This window comes from Perca flavescens, chromosome 11, assembly GCF_004354835.1.
Source record: "Perca flavescens isolate YP-PL-M2 chromosome 11, PFLA_1.0, whole genome shotgun sequence".
NCBI classification, from domain to species: domain Eukaryota; kingdom Metazoa; phylum Chordata; class Actinopteri; order Perciformes; family Percidae; genus Perca; species Perca flavescens.
In genome coordinates, this window is record NC_041341.1 from 8,095,090 (window position 1) to 8,120,461 (window position 25,372).

The following is a 25,372-nucleotide window of genomic DNA, read 5'->3' on the forward strand; positions in this document are numbered from 1 at the left end:
TCGGTTGAGTCATTTTTTTTATGAAAAGGTTTTAAATTCTCTGATTCCAGCTTTTGAAATGTGAATGTTTTCTAGTTTCTTCTCTCCTCTGTGACAGTAAAAATGAAAATCTTTGATTGTGGACAAAACAGGTCATTTGAGGACGTCATCTCGGGCTTTGGGAAACACTGGATCCACATTTTTCACTCATTTTCTGACACGTTATAGATGAAACAACTAATCCATTAATCGAGAAAATAATCAACAATGAAAATAATTGTAAGTTGCAGCCGTAGTTCACCCCACTGTACAGTAGATGTGCTGCAGTACAGTGGCAGCACACACACTGACAGATGGTAGGAAGGTCATCTAGGGTGTGTTCACTTCTGTCTGACTCCGGGGGGGAGTTCAACTCCTGCAAGTGTGACTCACACATATTGAGGGATAATGTATTTTTTAGGTATAATTATTCTTGTTTTTATTTGCTTAAACATTGATTTTGTATATTCACTATCCAAGGTGAAAATCATTTTAAAGATACAGTTTTTTGCATAAACACTTTGCAATTAATGAGCAGCTCGTTTGTGTTTCCTCTCTATTTCGGTCCTCAATTTCTATTAAAGTTAATCTTTTTTTGAGGTGGGCATTGCAACAAGACTCTGTTTACAGTAAGCCGTGTCCCCTAGTAGAAAACACAACAACTTTATGATTAAAAGGAATAACCAATGCATACAGATATCTCCCAGTGAAAATAATGTGAGCTAATTATCCATTTAGAAACGCAATTTTCTCATTCAATGTCTCGCCTAATGTCATGAAAAAAACTTATTTAACAGCATGTTATTTCTGCTCTTACCAACACTGAGTCAAAACTCTGCAATGTTACACACTTAACAATGAATGAAGTGCAGTTTTAATGGCTGCACTGTACAACTTTACATGTAAATGCCCTGAGAATATTAGATTGTATATTCCACTTGACATGTAATAGAGAACTTGGCATTGTTGGAGACTCTTGATGCCGTTTTTTGGCAGTTTGCAGATGATCTGTATCTGCGTTTTATTTGACCGATAACCGATAAAGTTAATGAATTACAAAGTGTTCTACTTTGGCTCAGCCCCAGCTCTGTGTCTGTCCCTCTTCTAAGGGTTTCACTCACCACTGAGTCTGACTTAATATCCCCCTCCCCACCCCCCCCACAACAATATCTGACTCTCAGTTACTGGGGATTATGTTGAACGTTTCAAATTTATGAAATAATTGCTTAAAGCATTTAAACTAAGTTTGGTAACACTTTACTTGAAGGTATCTACATAAGAGTAACATGACACATGAACCCTAACCCTAATTGTAACCCTAACTTGTCATGACAAAAATCGAATGACACTTAATGACAGAAGCGTTATGTCATAAACGTTTATGACTTATTTATAATGTTTATGACATGTTCAATTATGTAGATACCTTCAAGTAAAGTGTAACCCAAAGTTTTGTGTTGGATTTTGTCACATTTCAAAATTTTTATTTTGACTTAAAGATTTTCCTTTTCACTGTAAATGCATATTGTTCCAAATATCGGTATTGATATCGACCTTGGAAAACCAGAATCGGTTGATCCCTAAACAACATGTTATTGTGTGGAGGTGTAAAAAAAAAAAAAAATGAAGGTACAAAGTGGTGTTAACCTCTCTCTCTCTTTCCCCCCTGTGTCTAATTCAGAACATGTTCGGAGACAAGCCTCCGATCCCAGAGTACAAGGTAGCAGCCATCCAGAAATCTCGCTTCATCTTGCTCCACTATGGAACCTTCAAGGCCGGCTGGGATTGGTTAATTCTGCTGGCGACGTTCTACGTGGCCGTCACCGTGCCCTATAACGTGTGTTTCACCGTGGTGGGGGGGTGGGATGAAGGGAACAGCACTGCCCCGCGGAGCCCGCCCAGCGTCAGCGACATCCTCGTAGAGATCCTGTTTATTTTGGGTGAGAGAACGTACTGCTGTGTTTGGTAACAACATTCACTCCGCAAATTAGTCTTTCCACTAGCATCTCTGCCACCACACAACAGCTTTCCTACATAGGAGTAGGACTCTGTGATGCTTTCGTCTCTTTTTTTTGCTTTTGTGTCTCTTTGTAATTGTGTTATATATCTTTGTCTTTGTTTTGTGTCTCTCTGTGTTATTTTTGTGTCTTTTTGTGGTCATTTGCATCTCTGTTGTTTTGTGTCTCTCTTTATACTTATTTTGTGTCTCTTTGTAGTCATTTTATGTTTCTCTGTGGTCGTTTGTGTCTCTTTGTGATAGTTTTGTGTCGCATTGTAGGCGTATGTGTCTCTTTGTGGTTGTTTTGCCCCTTTTTATAGTTATTTTTTGTCTGTTTGTGGCTTTTGTGTCTCTTTGTGGTAATTTGCATCTCTTTGTGGTCATTTTGTGTCTCTTCGTGGTCGTTTTGTGTCTCTTCGTGGTCATTTTGCATCTCTGTGGTCGTTCGTGTCTCTTTGTGGTTGTTTTGTGTCTCTTTGTGGTTGTTTGGCCCCTTTTTATAGTTATTTTGTGTCTGTTTGTGGTTGTTTTGTGTCTGTGTGTGGTCAGTATGTGGATAGTTTAAGTGTAGAGCCAAATTCATTTCATTCATGAATCATGACATACTCATAGAGGGAACACACCTGAGTGCCGCTGACATTAACACTACTTGTTTGATAAGTGCTTTCTTTTATCAAACACCAGTGTTAGCTTCAGTAATTAACTGGATTTAATGATTGTGAAGATTGGCTATTTGTTCATCGATGTATTAACCGCCCCCAATGGAATAAAACAGCCTGTCTCTAAGAGGCTCATCAGTCATGATAAAAGTTTAGTTTAAGTTTTTAATGGTGCACACACAGCAGTCAAAGGATATGAGCCATTCACAATAGACCATTACGTCTCATTGCTAACTCATTTCCCAGAAAACAACAGGCCTCTTTGTCCCCACTGTTGTCCATCTAGCTGTTGTATATGAGTGCTCTTCAAAGGACAATTTGCCATAATGGAAAATAGTGGACACCCTCCATCAACAATCTGCAATGAAATTATACGAGCCACCCGCAGTTAAAAGATATCCTGTTTGTTAGAACTAATGGGCCAGCCTCTTTATCAATACGCTCGCTCAGAGAACTAATCCACGATTTGTTCATTTCTGTTCATAAGCTGCTTTTCATAAATTAACTACATTCTAAAAAACTAAGACCTAACTTATGAGCCACGCTGGTGGTTTGTCATGTTTTAGCCATTGCGTTTACTGTATCTTACATCGCTGCTTTCCGACTGCCTTTGGTTTCTATTAATGCCAGCATAATGATGTATGAGATTTTTATTTAATCCAAATGGGAGCAATCAAGGAGGAAGATTTATGGTTTATTTGTCGAAGAAAAACATTGCATTTATGAGCAGTGTGGTGAGAAGACAACCAGTGAAGAATAGTTCATTTTCAAAGCTTGGTTGTTTCTGAAATTTTAAATGGATGCTGCTACTTTTATGTATTAGATGTCAGTGTCTTTAAATGCACCAACTTTAAGAGTTTTTAATGGTCCATGCTTATAGGTCATTTACAGCTTCTTTAAAAAAAAAAAAAAAGAATAGAACAGGAAAACTCTTCTTGTTGTGTGTGCAAAAAGGCAGAATTATGACTTTGGTTTTCATGTGTAAAGATGTTATTAAAGTAAGTAAGTCAAGTTTATTTCTAGAGCACATTGAAACAGCTTAAGTTGACCAAAGTGCTGTACAAAGAAGCACCCAAGGTGTTGATAAAAGTATTGAAATGTTAAAATAAAAAATAGAAATAAAACACACATACAGAAAAGCATTTAGCATTTAAAAAACATGATGGACTCTTCAGAAGAGGTAATTATCTTCACTCGAGATTCTGCGTACTTAAGTCGCCAGATGCCACAAGCTTCTGAACATAGCCATACTACATATATAGCAATTGTAAGTCGCTTTGGATAAAAGCGTCAGCTAATTAACATGTAATGTAATAATTTGTCCTCAGATCTAAGAGTGCCTTAGAATATGTTTTTATTGCCTTTTGTGAGTTTTTTTTTTCCATTAACTTTTTCGAGTATTTTGTCGTTTGTTTCGACAATTTCTTTTTTTGTTGTTGATATTTATGTCACTTATTTTAATACACAATCTCACCCCAAAGTCAACCTGCTAAAACATGCTGAACCTGTAGTATGGCCCCTTTAAGTTTACAAGTACATGTTAGTACTAATACAGTCTTTCAGTTTAGATTTGTTAATGTCAGTTTATGTATTGCTGGCATCTCCTTTATCTGTTTTCATTGAACATGTGAATCACCATGTTTTTTTCCATGTTTGTCGATGACACCTGTGTTTTTCGTCTTGGTACTTCCTGCCGTCAGCTTCTGCTGTTGTTGTTGTCCTCTGCAGACATTCTGCTGAACTTCCGAACTACTTTTGTGAGCACGTCGGGTCAGGTGGTGTACGACGCCCGCTCCATCTGCGTCCACTACGTCACCACGTGGCTCTTTGTCGATCTCATCGCCGCCCTGCCCTTTGACTTGCTCTACGCTTTCAACGTCAGCGTGGTGAGTCTCTTCTCTGTGTTTACAGGAACGCATTACGCTGCCTTAACGCAATTATTCTACTCACCAGGTAACAATCACATTTGGTAACTGCAGTGCTAAGTGTATTTTACGTGTGGAAGAAGAAGAATAAAAATCATTGCAATACAATCTTGAGCGCGTCACAGTGTGCATCTCTCAGCTTAAACTAATATTTACAGTACACAAGATGGTTAAGTGACAAGTGCAGTGGCAACATGTAACAATGTGGAGAGTCCCCAAACCAAATCCTGCTTAGGGCCCCCAAAAGTCTAGGGCCGGCCCTGACCTGACCCTTTAAGGTAAACAAAGATATAGTAGGCGCCTAAACACAGATGCTAAAGCCTAGTGCAGCCTCTCTCTCTCTCTCTCTCTCTCTCTCTCTCTCTGGGAGTATCAGATGCTAAAGCCTAGTGCAGCCTCTCTCTCTCTCTCTCTCTCTCTCTCTCTCTCTCTCTCTCTCTCTCTCTCTCTCTCTCTCTCTCTCTGGGAAGTATCAGATGCTAAAGCCTAGTTCAGACTCTCTCTGTCTCTTGAAGTATGCTAAAGTGCGGCAGGCCCTCTGACCTCCAAAAGTAGACTACTTTAAAGTAGTTTATTTATGTTCTTTATCCATACTGACTGACTTTCAAACTGGATTCTGGCATTCTTTTTTTTTTTTTTTTTTGTCTTTGTTCATGTTTCACAAGTTTAACCCGAGCCAGACCAAACAACAATGATAAAAAAATCATATCACATGCATACAGGGATAGAGGTATACAGCTGTTAGAACATAATAAAATATATGACACACTGGTATCAGATTGGTACACGGTATCAGCCGATACGCAAGTTCAGGTATTGGAATCTGTATCAGAAAGCAAAATATGGTATGGGACCATCTCTATAATAAAATAGACTAAACTAATTCACCTTTTGTTTTCTAGGGAAGCAAAACACTAGAATGTGGACACATACACACTCTGCACACTCTCCGGCATTCGTTATTATCCACACTAACACACCGAGGGCAACGAGCCAAGTTAGGGGGAAGAGAAAATGAATGAACAATGTTTTTGGCTCCCTTGTGAATATATCAGATCAACATTTCATCCAAAATAATGCTCATCAGACAAACAAATGGCACCGAGCCAATTTGGTGTCAGTGCACACACTGCAGGTCTCATTTAATGTGTGTTTCTATGCTCAGAATCCGTAAAGATGATTCACAACCACCGGCTAAATTGCTACACATGCATGCAAAATGAGTATTCTGTTTTAAATTTTAATTTGGAGGCGAGAAATGTTTCATTTTATATGAGAACAAATTAAATATTCATGTTTTGAATAGAACGGTCAACTACACCAATAAATTAAAAATAGCACATGAGGAAAGAAATGAAATAAAGAATACTCAGTGATTTAGATTCTTGAGTGTCAAAATGATTGCACTTTTGCAGAATGGTTCCTTTTATATTTAAGGCAATACACCACAGGTGAATAGGGTAAAAGCTTTTAACTAATAGATATCTCCATCTTCATTTATTACTTAAACAAAAAGTGTTGTATGTGTATGTATGCAAATGAGACATTATCTAATTAAACGTGTTCATTTGCAAACATTTCCAGAACAGAAATGTTGGATAAAGTCATGATCAAAATTCTTATTTCATTTTGTTGACATATTAGAGTCAAAGGGTTTCTACAGAGGATACTCTCTTTTTATCCTTCCATAAGTCAGAAAATTCTATCAGCAGCCATAAAAATATATATATATATATATATATTGTCCGTGATCCCTAGAGGGTCCTAAGAGTAACTGCAGGGGGGCCACCAAATTATTGTTTGATATATTTTTTTTTATTGTTGTTGTTTTTTCAAAAAATGAAAACATGTCTGAAACATACAGTACATTAACATTAATCTAACATATTATCAGCAAAGATGCCTATTCGTTAAAAAAAACATTAAAGCGCTCATATTATGCTCATTTTCAGGTTCATAATTGTATTTAGAGGTTATATCAGAATAGGTTTACATGGTTTAATTTTCAAAAAACACCATATTTTCGTTGTACTGCACATTGCTGCAGCTCCTCTTTTCACCCTGTGTGTTGAGCTCTCTGTTTTAGCTACAGAGTGAGACATCTCACTTCTTCTCTTTGTTGGGAGTCGCACATGTGCAGTACCTAGGTAAGGACTACTAGCCAGTCAGAAGCAGAGTATGAGGGCGTGCCCTGACAGTACCTAGGTAAGGACTACTAGCCAGTCAGAAGCAGAGAATGAGGGCGTGCCCTTACAGTACCTAGGTTAGGACTACTAGCCAGTCAGAAGCAGAGTATGAGTGAGTGCCATGCTAGCAGCTAGGCGAGCATTATAACGTGTGTTACAAAGTGACCACGTTTGTCTCTGAAGTAAAGGCTGGACTACAATAGAGCTGTTTGGAGCAGTTTGTGAACAGTGTTTTCTGTTGGAGATGGTAAGTCCCTTTGGGGGGGACTTTGGGCTTTTTCACTTTGTAAACCTATAACATGCACAAAAAAGATATATAACACAATAAAGGAAAGGGGAAAAGCCAAAAAGCATAATATGAGCACTTTAATGATACACTAACTAAGGTAGCCACTATGGTAGCCATCCACAGATACAGTTAAGCATAACGACTCACTGTTCCTTCCACATGTATGTTTAACATTACAACATGCTGTATAAATAATATATGAATCCATCCATTTTCATCCTTCCGGCCAAGTTTAATATGCAACAACATTTTTATACAATGTGCAAATGTAGTAGGGGGTCCGTGCACTGCGTTTCTTTCAGCTGAGGGGTCCTTGGCTTGATAACGTTGAAGACCCCTGTACTAGTAGGTGCAGCAGGCCCCTTCTGACTCCATTGAATTGAAGTGATAACATTTAAAATACATGTTTTTGCTAGTTATTAAGAATAACATGTTGTATAAATCAGGTTATATATATATATATATATATATATATATATATATATATATATAGGGCTGTCAATCGATTAAAAATGTAATCAAATTAATTACATACTCTGTGATTAATTAATCGAAATTAATCGCATACATAATTAACAGTGCCTGAACAGATACTTTTTAAGAAAGTAAAAAAAGAAAAGAAAAAAGAAGGGTACTAAACAACATTAAAGAAGGGCTTGTTTATTGCTAAGGCCATATGATCAAAGTAAATGATTTGATAATAATCTATAACAATAACAATAACTTATTTCACTAGTAAATTGCTGTTGAACGACAAAAACAACCACCAGATGGGAAAAGGACATTTACAATAACTTCATATGCACCACGAGGCTGTAGTTTACCAGTTTCATTGAACGCAAAAAAAACAAAACATTTATTATTAGATGAGGAGCCTATGATCAAAATAATGAAGTTACTGTCTATGTCTGACCTTGGCTGGCACATGTTCACGTTAAAAAGCGTGTGCGTGTGCACAAGCACTACGGTCGCACACAAAGTGTCCCGGTTTCAGCTCCCGGAAATCTGGTCACCCTATATCAGGGGCACCAGATTTCGGTAACCAGGGTTGGCAGGAAGAAGTAACAAGTAGCTAAATGTTCCAATTAATGATCCAGGCAGCACATTCTCGTCTCCCGCCTTCATTTTACAGTCGAATGGTGGCTTGAACGGCTCCGGGTCAAACGTCAATATGGAATGGATTAATCTGCGTTATTTTTTTTAATACGTTATTTTTTCTCAGATTAATTAATCAAAAAAACGCGTTATTTTGACAGCCCTATATATATATATATATATATATATAGAAACCTTCAGAATATAGTGTGTGTGGTCTAAGTGCTGCGGCAGTGAAGATTTCTGGCTGACAACAAAACTATTTTGGAGAAAACTGCCTTAAAGGTCCCATGACATGGTGCTCTTTGGATGGTTTTATATAGACCTTAGTGGTCCCCTAATACTGTATCTGAAGTCTCTTTTACCTTAGTGGTCACCTAATACTGTATCTGAAGTCTCTTTTACCTTAGTGGTCCCCTAATACTGTATCTGAAGTCTCTTTTATATAGACCTTAGTGGTCCCCTAATACTGTATCTGAAGTCTCTTTTACCTTAGTGGTCCCCTAATACTTTATCTGAAGTCTCTTTTATATAGACATTAGTAGTCCCCTAATACTGTATCTGAAGTCTCTTTTATATAGACCTTAGTGGTCCCCTGATACTGTATCTGAAGTCTCTTTTATATAGACCTTAGTGGTCCCCTTATACTGTATCTGAAGTCTCTTTTATATAGACCTTAGTGGTCCCCTAATACTGTATCTGAAGTCTCTTTTATATAGACCTTAGTGGTCCCCTAATACTGTATCTGAAGTCCCTTTTTATATAGGCCTTAGTGGTCCCCTAATACTGTATCTGAAGTCTCTTTTATATAGACCTTAGTGGTCCCCTAATACTGTATCTGAAGTCTCTTTTATATAGACCTTAGTGGTCCCCTAATACTGTATCTGAAGTCTCTTTCCCGAAATTCAGCTTTGGTGCAGAACTACAGCCACTAGAGCCAGTCCCACAATGAGCTTTCCTTAGGATGTGCCATTTCTGTGTCTGAAGCTATTGAGGAGGAGAGTGGGAGGGGCAAGGTGGAGGGTGGGGGTGTAGCCTTGACCAACTTCCACTTTGCTCGTTTGAAAGCCATGATGTCTCTCTCTCATTGGTGGGCCAAATTCTCTGGGCGGGCTAAGCAGGGAAAGGGGAGGTAACCTTGCTTGTTATGACCTCATAGCAAGCAGATTCCAAAATGGCCCATCTGAGCTTTCATTATCTCAAAGGCAGAGCAGGATACCCAGGGCTCGGTTTACACATATCGCCATTTCTAGCCACTGGGGGACCATAGGCAGGCTGGGGGAACACATATTAATGTTAAAAAAAACTCATAAGTGAAATTTTCATGCCATGGGACCTTCAAAAGATAAGTATTGTCAAATTACACATCTCTTTATGGGAAACCATGATTTAGAGACACAATATCTAATCGAATCCTTAGCATCGTATCTATACCTATATAAATCTTCACCGAAATAGACAGAGTAGTAAAATAAACTTTTTTTAACATAAACCTTATTATGTATTTTGTCATTGTTTTTTTCCCACTATTCTGAAAGAATGGAAGCAAAATAGCCAGCAATTGACCAGTGCATAAAAATAAGTTTTTACCTGTCATGAAAGCTGAGACTGTGTGTGTGTGTGTGTGTGTGTGTGTGTGTGTGTGTGTGTGTGTGTGTGTGTGTGTGTGTGTGTGTGTGTGAACCGATGTGGTATGTATCTATCTGTGCAGTACTTTGGAGTCCACCTGTTGAAGACGGTCCGGCTGCTCCGGTTGCTGCGGCTGCTGCAGAAGCTGGAGCGATACTCCCAGTACAGCGCCGTGGTTCTCACTCTGCTGATGTCCATGTTCGGCCTGCTGGCCCATTGGATGGCCTGCGTCTGGTACTTCATCGGGCGCAAGGAGATCGAAAGTCCCGGCTCCTGGGATATTGGTGAGTGCACTCTTTTACTCAAGACTGTAAGCTACTTAAGAAATGTTATAGATACTTAACTCTTTAGTGGGTAATTGTTTTATATTAATGAAAGTCTGTTACTTTCAAGCCATTGCCAAATGCTACAAAGCTAATTAAGACTATCAGTTCCACACAACTCTCTCTTGATTTCTCAGTATGACTATGTTCAGAAGATTGTGTCATCCGGCGACTTTCATACGCAGAAAATCGAGCGAAGATAAAGACCTCTTCTGAAGAGTCCATCATGTTTTTTTAATCCTCCGTGTCCTCCTTGGCTACTAGCAAGGAGGAGGGGTGATCACGGAAGGCTTGTATCATGTGGACGCGGCAACGTTTTTTTTGTCATTACTTAGAATTTCTCATGGGGGTGACAGAAACCATGCACTATAAGCTTTAAGTATAGGTTGGAGGTGCATTTACTTTACTGATTTTATGCTTCATTTGACTTCTACTCCACTACATTTATTTGACAGCTTAAGTTACTTTACAAATAAAAGAAAATCATACGCTTTATACAGTACATAAATTTAAATGTTCTCCAACTGCATCACTATAATGCTACTTCCATAGTAATGTATCAATAGTCTTGCATTACAAGCTCTATATATTTTTTACAGTATCTTTAAATTGTGCATGGTTCTTTTTAGACAAGTAAAAAAAAAAGAATCTACTTGCCCGAAGTCAATTCGTACTGGCCCCTATAAAAAAAAACTTTAAAAACATTAAAAAAAGCATAAAAAAACATCAAAAGCATCAAACGCCAACTCATTTATTGATTGGCCAACAGCACATTCAAATCAAATGACTATGATACGATGATGGGTTGTTATACTTACTTGCCAAAGTGGCATTTTACTTGCCCGGGCCATTGTGCTACCCTTATTGTTGTATTACCACTTTTTATGGGTGGCATGTTGTGTTTACCCTCACAGTTGTGGGTTTTAACCCATCCGTGGAGTTTGCATATTCTCTCTCTGCCTGCATGGATTCTCTCCACTTTCTTCACAAAGAGCAAAAACATGGTGGTTAGATTAATAAAGGATATATATACTTCTTCTACACGGACATACAGTACCAACCCCAATCTGTGAAGCTCTTAATGAGGTTCACTGGTTGCCATGTTGTCGAGGCCAAAATAAAATGTAAATGTAGTGTCTGTGGGGTGGAAGTGGTGGACATAACCTCTCTGAAGCAGTTTTATGGTCCACTTTCTCCGGGGTGAGAGCTTCTAGTGTACCAGTATTTAATTGTCACTGGGCTCAGACTGTAAATAGAGTGCCAGAGGCCAGAATTTCATTTGGGCAAATTGAGCAAATCTAAGATTTGGTTCTCCATCACTCTTCTCAATTATATTTCAGGCTTTGTCTTCCCAAGTGCAAATTGAATGAGATCCCGTCTAATTGCAGCCACTCTTTGTGGTTTAATATGATGAGATGGGCAGATTCTTCCAGAAATTTGCACTTCATACGAATAACCGGCCAAACCCAAACTTCATTATCAGTATTTTACACCCAAGCAATAAAAAGGAAAGCCAATCACATCACCCCCCCTAAATAATTTGTTCCAGTTACTGCCATTAGGCCGCCGCTATAAAGTCCCTCTGGCCAAGAAATACACTCACAAACACTCCTTTATTCCCACTGCCATAAACCTCTTTAAAAAAAGCAATGACCCACACAAACACTGTCACTTTTCACACATACATTGTATTATTTTTATGCTGTGTAAACTATTTGTATTAGCTATTTCATTTTGACTGTCCGAGTTTTGTTTTTGCATTGTACGTTGAGGCCACGTTTAGGACAATTTTCTGTCATGACAGACAAAGAAGTTTTCCGAATATGAATCTTTCCCCGACCTCGTCTTGCTCGAAAGACAGAACTAAGATGACACTTACACACCTCGTCACAATGATGTGACAGTCATTTTGCATCTACAACAAAAAGCGCAGAGGCACTTATGCAGAAGGACGGCCCCCACGTGTCTCCATTTTCAGCACGACCGATGCTTTTAATAACACGCAGCTTTGTTGATATTCCACAAGCGTCTCTCGGTGGAGAATCTCAAATCCTGCGGGTGACATGAAACTCTGGCATACAATCTGATAAACTTGTAAACACGCACAAACAGACAGTTTCCACGGGAGCTAACTTGAATCCTTCCAACTGTAACTGGGGTGAAGATCAACACAAGTCTTTGTGTGCCTTTCATTTTATTTTCAGTCAAATAACTGAACAAATGAGCGTGTTTTCTAAGCTCTGGGCTCAATGTATACTCCTGTTCCTTCTCTGGCTGTTTGCCCTCGTTTTCCCTCACTCGCTGTCTCGCTCTCCCTCTCTCTCATTGATTTGCCTACCTATCATTGTGCTTTCAGCAAACCACATAACGACAGACAGTAACGATGAAGTCAATTCATGTCAGCGGTCCCTCGCTTCACGATTCCAACAGGGAATCCAAGGGACAACAAAGACCAGTTTGCAGTCTGACCTTTCTGTGACACCAACTGCGATTCACAATTAAGGTCTGATTTTGGCCCCTACGGCAGGGTGAACTGCTCCTTTTGTCTGTCGCTCAGTCAATTGGCTAGTACTTGGGAGAGCTTCAGTTCTGTCTGCAGGCCTATCAATAATTCATGGGCAGAGGAGCCATGGGGGCTGTAGTCACCACACACACACACACACACACATATAAGCCATGGTCTACTGAGCTGGACAGATAAAGAGGATAAAGAAAAGGACATAACATAGTGACCATGTTGTCACAAAGGTGGAACCTTTACGTTTGGCACTTATCTTACAAGTTGCTAAAGGTGGAGTTAAATCCAAGCAAAGATTTTGCCCAATCTTACGCTAGGTGTCCATTCTGTGTGTGTGAGCTGAAAATAAATCTGTTGCATGGAACAGGGGAAAGGCCATGGGTGTATAAAGGAAAAGGCAGCGGGAGCGAGAGGGACCATAAAAAAAGAAAAAGGAGCACTGACGGTAGGGATGTAAAGTTGAAATATCAACAATCATTCTCCAGAATTGCAGACTCCACCTTTTATTAGCCAGAAAATCCAAATTTCAACAACAGCCTTAGTGGGCCTTAGAGAGGCAAGCAGGCACCAACTACCACAGCTTTCAGTCAAGCAAATGTACAGTACACCTCTTTAATATTTAATATCTTCATTTTGAAAACCACCACAAGGGCACCCAATCAGAACACAAACAACATTCAGCACCCTTTTGAGGAACTGCATCTGGTTTTATTCTATAGTTTTATTGTCAACAAACCCCATAAAAAGACTAAAAAAACTTTCCAGCTTCCCTCCCCGTTGACAGTCGGCCCCCAAGCCCACTGGTTCCTACTGAAGATGTAAATCTTAAAAAATGGCTCACAAACATAAGTTATTAAGAGGAGTTCAGCACCACGGACAGCTCCAGTCAACACTGCAAGACAGAGAGGAGAAATCAGCACCTTGGACAGAGGCAGAGAGGCTCCACTGTGAACAGTTTCCACCAGAGATGAGGAATCAATGATACTATTTGTGTTACTGTCCACAAAACACTTTTCAAAGTTACAAAGTGCTTTACAAAGACATAAAACTGGATTAAATGACCAGATAAGTAATCAATAAACGTAGAATGAATACAGTAGTAACAACAAGCAAGGTAACACAACAACAAAAAAACGCAAAAAGGGTTAAGAACCAATTCAAAAGAAAGCAATTCTGAAAAAAACATTTCGAAGAGAGATTTTCAGAAGAATCTCCTCCAACAGGTTGTGACTCCAAAGGCTCAGTCTCCTCTGGTATTTAGCTTTGACCTGGGAGTTACTAACAGATCTCAGGCTACATTCAGGCTCATAAGGGGCCAAACGTGATTTCTAAGGTAATAATTGAAATTTAAAAATCAATTCTAAAACATACAGTACAGGAAACTAGTGTAGAGTTGCTAAAACAGGTATAATGTGGACACTTCTGCAGCATTTTGAACTAGTTGAGAGTTTGAAGAGGCTGTATTGAATTAGACAGGAATACAGCGAGCAGGGGCGTAGCAAAGAATTCTGGGCCCTGTAGAAAGGAATTTTCAATTGGCCCCTCCTCGCATCCACAGCTATTCATTCTAGCATCTTCATCTCAAATGAGGGCCCTGGGTAGTCAGTCCCCTTTTTCCCCCCAGTCTGATGCCCCTGACAGCGAGTTACAATACTCTAAACGGGACGTAACAAAAGCGTGGATGACAGTTTCTAGTGTTGTAGATTTAATTGGGCCAATTTGTCCAATCAAAGAATCTTAAGGGAGGCCGGTTGCTGCAATAATAAATCTTTATTCAATCCAAAGACCCTGAGCCATTTTCTGTAGAAAATTGACTGCCCTTCCTTCAGCATTCGGTTCTTTTACCTCTAGCCACAAAACAGGCCCCCACTTCTCACTGGACATCCCAGCAACCAACATCCCCATTTAAGGTCACTCAAACGCCTCATGCTCTTCCAATCGATTAGATAAACCGTTGTCACTGGAGGGCCGACTGCATGACAATGGCGTCTGATTTATCCGAGTTAAGCTGAAGAGAGTTAGTGAGCCACAGGAATCAGTGATACTTCAGTGTGTGTTTTGCACCCTTATTAAAAAAGGGTTATTGACTTACCTTATCCAGGCAGTCAGATGGTTAATTGCAATATTTAATTTATTTAAATATTTACACTGCCTCCTTTTATGAACTGCCACCATGGGGACCAGATTGAGGCGGAGCACGATGAGTTCACTCGACTGTAGTTCAATTCACATCCAGTCAAATCATGAAAACTGTCACAATACACAGTAAATCCTCCCCCTTCGCAGCCTGTCTGTCTGCAGACTTTATCATAACACGCTCTTACACTAAAATCAGTAATGCCCTTCGTGTTCCCTTATGCATTGACAAGATGAAAGAAATGCTTTGTATTTTTTATTTATATATATTCTGATCTCCAGGCTGAGACATGCATGCAATATAACGGCTCCGTCAGGACCACATTTCCTCAGGAAGGGGGAGGGGGGGAGGTTAAGTTGGGCTAATGACACAGTAATTAGGAAACTACTCAGGTGTTAAATCCTCTAATGTTGTTGGTTTAGCTGCTTCACTGGGACTCTGCTCACAGTTTGATTGCCATTTATTTATGCTGGCAGGCTTTTTTCATTGTCTGAGAACTCTCTTTCTCAGTCTCACACACACAAACACACACATTCACACACATGATACTCAAGGTCAACACTGCTTGCCTGAAGTGTGTGATGCTAGAGATCAATGACTGGCTGCATCCATATTTTATTATTCACATTCCCTCTCTCGCTGGCTTTCTTTTCCTGATTCTGCTGTTGGTAGTGTCTCAGCTGGGTTCCACCGCTCATCCACTCAAATTTCAATCACTTATCCTTCTTCACATCCTCCTGTCTGCTTTATCCTTCCTTCCTCCTTCCTTCCTTTGTCCATCCCGATCATCTTTTTCCCTTTATTCCTTCCTGCTTCCAGCTGAATGGCTGTCTTTATATTTGTAAAATGAACTTGGAGCCTCCGTGTCTTTCACACATCAAGTCATGGTGTGCCCATTAGCCTGATAGAGGAGGTCTGAGCAGGTTTTAAAATGTTTTGTGACATTATTTTTAGTTGTGTTTGGTCACCCAATTGACAGAGATATTCTTTTTTTTCTCAGACCTTAGCAGGTCTAATCATGCAGCATCATAACCAAAGACTTCTGTGCATTTTTTTAATGTAAAATCAAAGTAACTAGTAACTATAAATAATAAATAAAGTGGAGTAAAAAGTACAATATTTCCTTCTAAAATGCAGAATTCTGAAGTCCCATGAACTTGTATAGTAATTACATTATGCAACCATAATGGAACTAAACCTAGTTACTTCCCACCATTGGATGCCTATCGCAAAGGTGGACAATTCAGGAAGTATTCAGCTCTAAATGGCCCTAAGCTGGAGTTTTGTGATGGAACAATAAGATATATTTAATTTATCTGAGGCAACTGAAAAAGCAATGCGAATGCTGAATTAGATTTCTAATGAATGTCTTTCTCTGTCTCTCAGGTTGGCTCCATGAGCTGGCCAAGCGTCTTGGGACCCCCTACTTCCTGCCGACGCTGGTCCCAGCCACAGTCAGCAGCCTCCCGGCCAACAGCAGTCAGTGGAACGCGTCGGGGTCGGAGGGCGGAGGGCAGGGCTGCTGGAACTCCAGCCAATATTACGGAAACGCGTCTGGAGGCGAGGCCGTGGCGGAGACGACCGCCGGGGGCGGGGGTTTCGGGCTGCTGGGTGGCGGCCCGTCGATGCGTAGCAGCTACGTGACGTCGCTTTACTTTGCTCTGAGCAGTCTCACCAGTGTGGGATTTGGAAATGTGTCCGCCAACACAGACTCGGAGAAGATCTTCTCCATCTGCACCATGCTCATAGGAGGTGAGAAGTGTGTGTGTGTGTGTGTGTGTGTGTGTGTGTGTGCGTGCGTAGTGTTTGCCCCAGAAAAGTTGTTTAGCAAGTGTCTCTTATTTTTGTCTGCCAGTCTGCCCATCACAGGGGGTGAACAAGTCTTTATCTGGTTTGAGGTAAAAAAAAAGATTTGCCCATGTTAAACAAATTATGATAATACACTAGAATATATAATGTTCACAAAAGTCTGTATAAAAACTATATATTTTTGTTCTCGCTTAAAATTGTAGGCAGGCTACTTAGTAGGCCACACCTCCGGGACCTCTTAACCTGGGACCCTTGCTGTCATCAGGTCAGCTGCTAGCTGCTAGCTGTTGTTAGCTGCTATCATCCTCGACCACTGGTGTAGAGCCCAATAGTTTCTGTGATAACAGAATCATGGACGAAATCGCGAAATTGAGAATAAAAAAAAAGCTATAAGACAGATTCCATAGGGCCCTACATTAAGTCAGTGCTTAAAACAAACTGGAGATTTGAAAATACTTTATTTTATTTATTTATTTTATTATTTCAGTACAATGCACATTGATGAACATAAAAAAAGTAAAAAAGGCCAGATTGTAGCCCGGGGGCTAATTTCCATCTGTAGTCCATTAGGCAGGTTGAAGTTAAAGTAAAAATATGACCACGTCTACGTTCTCACCTGAGCCGCCCCAATGTAGTTTGTGTGTGTGTGTGTGTGTGTGTGTGTGTGTGTGTGTGTGTGTGTGTGTGTGTGTGTGTGTGTGTGTGTGCATGTGTGTTTCTTAGTTCCACTTTGTATGCATGCTAGTGTTTCCTCTCAGGGCGTGAAGCTCTTCTTCTCCTCGTAGTCTTAAGTACTCCATCAGCTAATTATCGGGCATAAGTGAGAAATTGACACACAGCTGAGCATTTGTATTCAGAACCATCCGTTGACTGTCTCATTTGTCCCGTTTTTCTTGATTGAGGGGGTTTCATTACATGCTTGACTGTGCATTTTTTTCATTTGCTATCAGGATATTTCAAAAACGATTCAATAGATTAAATGAAAGCTGCTTCATGTACTTCATGGTGCCCTACTGCACAGGATTTAATCATTTTAAACCTTTTTCTCACAAACTATTGCAGTGATTGTGTGTGACTATCAGTATTTTGGCATGAAAAATGTGACACAACACTGATGATTACATTCTCTAGAATAAGACCTTGTAAGATACAGCCAGTAACATCAGAACTATTTAACGATTAGTTTTATTTAAACTAAGCTAATACTTCCTGGGGTTTTGTCTTGATAAAATCCAGAAAGGACCGAAAAAATGAAAATCAACAAAAGAGGGTCAATAAAATGAATATCCATAGTACAATTGATTTGATTATCTTGTGAAATGTACACATTGTTTCATGCACATAATACATTTAGCAACATAAGTACAGAGGGTATATTCTGTAGGAGCGCAGGTTTTTTTTTAACCCTTGACTGGAGGCAGCCAGCAGTGTGTCACCTTTCACACAAATGTCTACAGATGCTACATTTTCAAAAGGAATTAAATATGTGAATTTAGTCACAGAACTTCTGCATTTAGCGCTGGTAATATTTGAAAACCAAGTGTAAACAGGGTCCCTTTTTTGAGTTACAGTTTGTGATGTTGTTGTGCTGATCCGTAATGAAGAGAGCTGAATGTTCTGGAAGAAAGCAATAAAAGAAGAAATGAGAAAGAAATGGATGGAATGGAAAGGTTATTTGGTGGGAGAAATGCCAAGATTCATGGTCAGAGGACACAATGATGTGTTGGGAATGTCTCAGGCACATTAAGTGGTCTACACACACACACACACACACACACACACACACACACACACACACACACACACACACACACACACACACACACACGGACTTGCAAGGACATTGTATTGTATTCATTCTCTTGAGGCTGAACCTTTAACTGCCTACATGCAGTTATATGAACTTATGTGAAGAAAAGATTTTGTTTTCACAGTGAATACATGGCAGGCAGACAAACACACACACACACTCACACTCACATTCACACTCACACACACACACACACACACACATTCACACTCACACACACACACACACGCACACACACACACACACACACACACACACACAGATTCAGATTCATTTTATTTAAAACAGGGACAATGCACAAGTTAACATTAACCTTGTATAAGAACAAGGAAAGATGCATTGTGCCGGGTTGTAGCACAATGGCTATTTTCTGCCCGTAGTCCCTTAACAGGTCACACACACACACACACACAGATAGTCAAATCACATACTTCGCATGATACTTCTGTCTGTGCTTGACATTTCCTGACTGATAGAATAATGTAATCTGCTAGTTTCCAGTGAAAGGTGCTAATGTCCCTTAACCTTTTAACTTCAGTCCCACATACATCGTCTTAGAGCATCAAATATGTTTCCAACAAATGTGCAATCTGCTGCTGTTTAGGGAAGTAACATTTGCTTAAAGCCGCGTTAGGAAATCATTTAAGAGTTTTTAATAACGGCGAAGAATCCATTTTTAAAGCTTTACATCTTCAGAAGGAACCGATGAGCTTGGGGCTTACAGAGTGAGGACGTGTTGAGAGACGGACACTTTTGGTCTTTTCATGGGATTTTGATTTGTTGACAAAAAAGGAAAACAGAATAAAACTATCTTAATCCTTTAATTCAATTTGGGCTTTTGGAGTGTGGTGCATTTAAATGACTTTGCTTAACCACAGAGATGTATGTCGTGGGTAGTCCTTGATTATAGGAGAGCGAGCTAAGCAAAACATATCGAGAGAAGGAGAAAAGAGAGTAGACTATAGCTTCATAAATCTCTCTAAAGTTTAGAGTTCTGCTGTGCTGAGCTTCCCTGAAGCTAAGCAGTGTGTGCCCTTTAGGTCTCCCCGAAATATATTTATACATCTGTACTCTGGAGTTTTCCCTTAATGTGAGGTGGGTCACTGCCTGAAGGAGTAGTCATCCTAAAATAATGTAATTTGTCTGGGTGTCAGTGGACTGTGTAAGTGTCCTATGGTCTGAGTGCTGAATCAGCGGCTTTTCTACTTGGGCTAGAATTATATTCAGGGAGAGAAACTGCTCGGCTGTGCAGTCAGAAAAGTACAGATATAGTTTAGTTCCAGTCATTACTGCTGGCTAGCTGTGCTCAAATCAAATCGGAGTGTGAAAGGGTTTTATAAAGTTTAATACCACATCAAGAGTCATTGCTCATACCGGGATTAAAGCTGTTTGGGGTTTTAGAGTAATAATTTAGTTGTTATACAGTAGGGTTTTTTTTTCCCACTAGAAATAAAAGATGTATTCAACACTGGGATTCTTTTTATTTCAGTCGTGTGTTACTTCCATTTTGTGAAAGCAGTAATCCACTCGAGGCCGTGCTTTACACTGCTTTCAGAGCAGCTAAATCCATTTAAGCCCGGTGATCTTTAACTTCTTGGGGCTCGTGGAGACGTCCTTTTGAAGCTCCCTGCCGTGCAGAGGCATTATGGGATTTTCCCGAGCCGTTTCCAGATAATCGAAATGAGTACGTGTAATTGAATCGACCTCCCTTCTTCTCCAGCTCTGATGCATGCGGTGGTGTTTGGCAACGTGACGGCCATCATCCAGAGGATGTACTCGCGGCGCTCGCTCTACCACACCCGCACCAAGGACCTGAAGGACTTCATCAGGGTCCATCGGCTGCCCAAGGCCCTGGAGCAGCGCATGCTGGAGTGTTTCCAGACCACGTGGTCGGTCAACAACGGAATAGACGTCAGTGAGGTGAGAGAGTGACCGGGGGCGAGTCCACGACATTTTATCCAAATACAGCATAGAAAATCTGCTTAATAACATAGGAAATATTGGATAGAACAACAGTGTTATTCTGCTAAATGAAACACAACATTTATTATAACTTTCGCTTGTTTTCATCAATCATATTTCCGAGGGGGGCCAATGCCACCCCGTTCCCCACTTCTAGCCCCGCCCCTGAGTGTGACTCACATTCAACTAAAACACACAGAAGTATGAATGTGTGAATATTGCATTGTTTTTTATGAACACGTTCTTCAAATTCAAACCTTACATCTGCATTAACATTAAAGGGTCATTTCACTCAAAATACAAAATAAGCTAGCCCTGTAAATAGTTTCAATGTCAGCCGTTGAAGGTAAACTGCTGGCAATGCACAACTCTTTGAAAAATGACGTAAAAAACAAACAAACTCAGCAATAGTTTCCAAAGTCAGTTAAAATCCACGGATCTTCAGCATTTTCTTTAGTGATTAAAAACCGTAATAAAAGCATTGAGGTTTGTGGATTATCCGGAGTAACTGGTACATTAATACCACCAGGGGTGAAGTGGCCCTTTATAGCAGTGGTTCCCTTATTTCGCTTATGCCCATCATGCCCCTTTTTTAGCAAAGAAACTTTATCAAGCAAGTTATAGCTTATATGCTATGTTTTTTTTTTCACCACAAATTAAAGACTTTCTGTTGTGCAAATACCTAAATGCCAGTTAAAGTTTGTCAGAAGTTTTACCCACAAAAGACACAAAGCTGTCCTGAAAGTTTGGACATTTAGAGGAAGACTAATTCTTATTTTGGATTTAACAAATGTGTTTGCTTGATGAGCATCAACTGTTTTTCTTCTCCTTCCTGTTTATCTGTTTATCTTTACTTTATGCGTAATTTAGCTTTCAGAGTAAATCTTGATAGCCTTTTTTTTTCAACTTTCATTCTGCTCCACATTCTCACACATGGCATCATGTTTGGGAATCACTGCTCGCAGGTAATCAAAGATGGTGGAGTTTTTGTGTGTGTGTGTGTGTGTGTGTGTGTGTGTGTGTGTGTGTGTGTGTGTGTGTGTGTGTGTGTGAGCCTGCCGTTTGGTTTAAGTCTTAGGGAAGAACAGCTGTTAAGTGTGAAACCGCCTCTCGCTTTGCAGCTACTGAAGGACTTCCCAGACGAGCTGAGGGCCGACATCGCCATGCATCTGAACAAGGAGCTGCTCCAGCTGCCGCTGTTTGAGTCGGCCAGCCGGGGCTGCCTGCGCTCCCTCTCCCTCATTATCAGGACCTCCTTCTGCGCTCCGGGCGAGTTCCTCATCCGGCAGGGAGACGCCCTGCAGGCCATCTACTTCGTCTGCTCGGGCTCCATGGAGGTTCTGAAAGACAACACTGTGCTGGCCATACTGGGTGAGTCAGAGGAGCAGAGGGATCGTTCCAGAGACGATCACAATCCTTTACGTGCCATGGCTGCACCATATGAGCAAAATATGCGATGACGTTGTTGAATATTGTGATAACGCGTTGTTTAGGCTACAGCATTTTTTGTCACATACAGCAAACATCTCCTCACTATCCGCTAGCTGCCTGTCCCCTGAACACACTGTAAAAAAAACGCGGTCTCTGTAGACAGCCCAGGCTCCACAAATGTCAACAAAAACAAAGTGGCCAACCTGCACCACCAAACATAACAAACAGTGTTCCAGCCAATAACAGACAAGAAGGAGCTGGTTGAGCCATCAGCATAGCAGCGTTTACACGTAGGCTACTTCCACAATGCGCGTTCATGATTGTTTCGGGAAGCACAGAAGGGAAGGGGAGGGGGAGGGGATGGGATGAGGAGGAGGGAGGGGCGAGCTAGCCTCCGTTTGTTTGACAATACTTCGAACGTCAACAAGAAGTGACGTCACCCAACATCGCTTAGAGCACCTTTAAGGTGTACACGGTTCTGGCGTTCTGCTGCTTTCAGTATTCAGCTAAAATACAGCAAATTGCTTGTTGAATTTTAACATAACAAACAAATAATGTCCAACATTATGTTATTGAACAAATTGAACATTGACTTGAACATAAAAAGCACCATAGAAAAAAGTGACGGTTACATTTTAAAGTGTAGTTTTCTACCGATACTATTTACTCAAGAAATCACTGAGTGTCTTTAGCTATATGTCGCAGCCTTTCGCGATGTGTTTATTGCGGAAGTTAACATCGCCATGACGATAAAGGATAAAAGAACAATATATTATGCAGCCCTATTACACTGACTGACTGCCCCCATAAAGGTAAAGTCTTCATGTGGCCTTAAGCAGCTATTTGGTAAGATATTATTACATTTAAATACTTTAAATACTAGTGTTTGTTAAAGGTTGTTGTTGTTTTTGATTTTGCTTCTTTTTTTATTTATTCTATAATATTTATATGTTTCTACTGGAACAGGGGGAGGGGGTCTTATGAGCCAAACAGAAATCTAAAATAACGTTCTTGCTTTTTTAGTAGTCAAGCTATTAAATTAATGGAGAGACGCGAACAAACACTGATTATGAAAAGGCTTTGGATGAATGTAGGATTGCAAAATGACATGCTGGTTAGCTAATTAGAGTGAAATGGGTGGTCTATTTATTATGTGAGGGAAATTATGTTTAAATTTGTGACACAGAATTGGATTGAAACTACGCAGTCGACATCTTTGATAGGTAATTTGCCCGTCAAAGTGAGACTTAATGAGAGGATGTTAGAGGATCTGCGGGACAGATAATTAACGTAAGAAACGTTCATTTGAAGAACGAACACTCCGATAAGAGCCGCGGCGAATATGTGCCTGTTTGACATCAAATGCTGCAAATGAAGTACGGACTGAGAGATCACCTCTCGGCTCAGTGATTACAGTGGAAATAACTCCACAGTGATGGCTTTGGCTTTGGTTTCATCCAATCAGACCCCGAAGAGCGACGTGATCCGGATTAGTTATAAATATTTTTATTATAAAGCTTCATTTCAAAAAATCAAGTTACAAAATTGTTATGACAGTGCTTCTGTTTTATAAAAACAAAAGTAAGTGATAAAGAAAATGGAAAAAAAAACAAGAAGCTCTAATACCTAGCCACAACAACCCTGCGATCAGGATTCGGCTTATCCTGCAAGATAAGATACCAAAAGGTTGCACAATTTTCTTTAGTCTTTGACTTTCCTACGTCAAGGTGTGTGTCCATCATCTCTGTGAGCGATAAATTCGGTGTCGGGATTCCTTTCTTTTTCCAGACTAAGAGGATACATTTTTTTTGCAGTGAGAATCTCATTTGCCAAGAAGAAGCGCCGTTGAGCCAGTGTCAGTTTCTTGGCTTCATTAGATATCCCTAGAATTACTGAAACTGGATCAGGGACAATTTGAATATTTAACACATTAGACGTGAAACTAACGTGATCCGGATCTGAGTGGAAATTAGGTTGACGAGGGTGACGAAGGACAGGTGTGTGTGCGTGCGTGCGTGCGTGCGTGCGTGCGTGCGTGCGTGCGTGCGTGCGTGCGTGTCACTCAAACATCAGGGAAGGCCGGGCCTGAGGGTTAGCTGATAAAGAGCTGTTGTTTGTGCTCTGCTGCTTTATTACCATGCTCGACACCACACACACACACACACACACACACACACACACACACACAGAGTCAAGGCTTCCTGCATGTTGCGCCTGTTAGATATATACGCTGATCTTTCAATCCAGTGTAAATACAGATGTAGGACATCTTGCTATCAGACATCACATATGGCTAATATAGAGACTAGGGCTGGGTATCGTTCAAACCTTTTACGATAGCGGTACCGATACAAATACCGTGACTTTGATACCGGTTCCTAAACAATACTTTTTTTCTATACCAATTTTATAAAATCAATTCTAACAACAAAAATTACAACATTACACATTATGGCACAAATCTAACTATTTATGTTTTAGCTCCTATACCACGTGAGCCCTGTCTCTGTGTAACGTAGAGTTTTTCCTGCGTGTCTCTACGTGTAGCGTTAGACAGCCAATCAGACATTATTACATCTTGGTAGAAGCATGCTGCGTGCTTATTGGCTCACTATCGCTGATGTGATTTACTCCTTAGGTATTGAAATTGGATATTGAATGACAAGGCGTTTTTTCGATACTTTTCAGTCGGTGCCTAAAAAGTATTGAATTTTGTACCCAGCCCTTATATGGACCAATTAATGAATGAATGAAGATGTTTGAAGGCAGTCCTCTCTCTCAGCCTGTTGTTGCAGATAGTATGAATTCATGAGAACCAGATAAGGCTGGGAAACTCAACAGGCTTTCGGTGCATTCTCTCCTCAGGCATAATGTATATTCTGCAGTTGATGGGCAATTCTAGACAATCTGTCAATCAGCACTGTTACACACTGGGAACTTTTAGCCCCAGGTTTAGTAGTTTTTCAGGGGATAACCCCACAAACTCAGGGGGCTAACCCTGCTCCAGAGCAGGGCCAGCAAGCCCTCGGCTAAGGTCAGGATTAGCCCACTTGTAATATGTCAGTGTGAATGTGTGTGAAGTGAAAACACCCCCAGGCTAACAGCTCCCTTAGTGATTGAGGCGGGCCTCAATCATTTTTATTTTGGCCACAGACACAATGTCAGCGTGCACTTCGTACTGTGGATTCTTCAGGAAAAGTTCAAGAATGGGAACATATCAGTTTTTTTATCCCAGACACCTGTGTTGCTTGTTTTGTTACATTTTCCGTCGGCAGTCCAGAATGTTCTTGTTACACCAGAATAAAAAGACTCAACTTCTAAAATGTGAAGTTGCACTTCAGCTTTATGAGACTTAAAGGTGCCCTGCCATACAAAATCGTTTTTACTTGAATTTTTAAAAATATGTTAGGTCCATATGTGTTTGTGTTATGTTGTGAATGTGAAAATGAACTGCTACCTCCTCTGTCAGCTCTAGCCACTGAAAAGAAATAAGCAGAGAAATCAGGCCAATCACAAAAGCTGGTCAGTCTGACATCATATTGCCTGAGTTCATTACTATTCATGAGCTCGCCCAGTTGGGCT

The 25,372-nt window shown here is 40.3% G+C and overlaps 1 protein-coding gene across 1 annotated transcript in view; it reads left to right on the top strand.

Annotated features, from left to right (window-relative positions):
• kcnh3 (potassium voltage-gated channel, subfamily H (eag-related), member 3) overlaps window positions 1–25,372 on the top strand; it is a 173,634-nt gene that overhangs the window by 131,218 nt on the left and 17,044 nt on the right. Inside the window, exons 5-11 of the mRNA XM_028590386.1 lie at window positions 1,700–1,958; window positions 4,405–4,562; window positions 9,883–10,084; window positions 16,165–16,204; window positions 16,370–16,530; window positions 20,118–20,317; window positions 21,481–21,730. Coding sequence (XP_028446187.1) covers window positions 1,700–1,958; window positions 4,405–4,562; window positions 9,883–10,084; window positions 16,165–16,204; window positions 16,370–16,530; window positions 20,118–20,317; window positions 21,481–21,730 — 1,270 coding nt within the window. The remainder of the gene's footprint in view (window positions 1–1,699; window positions 1,959–4,404; window positions 4,563–9,882; window positions 10,085–16,164; window positions 16,205–16,369; window positions 16,531–20,117; window positions 20,318–21,480; window positions 21,731–25,372) is intronic.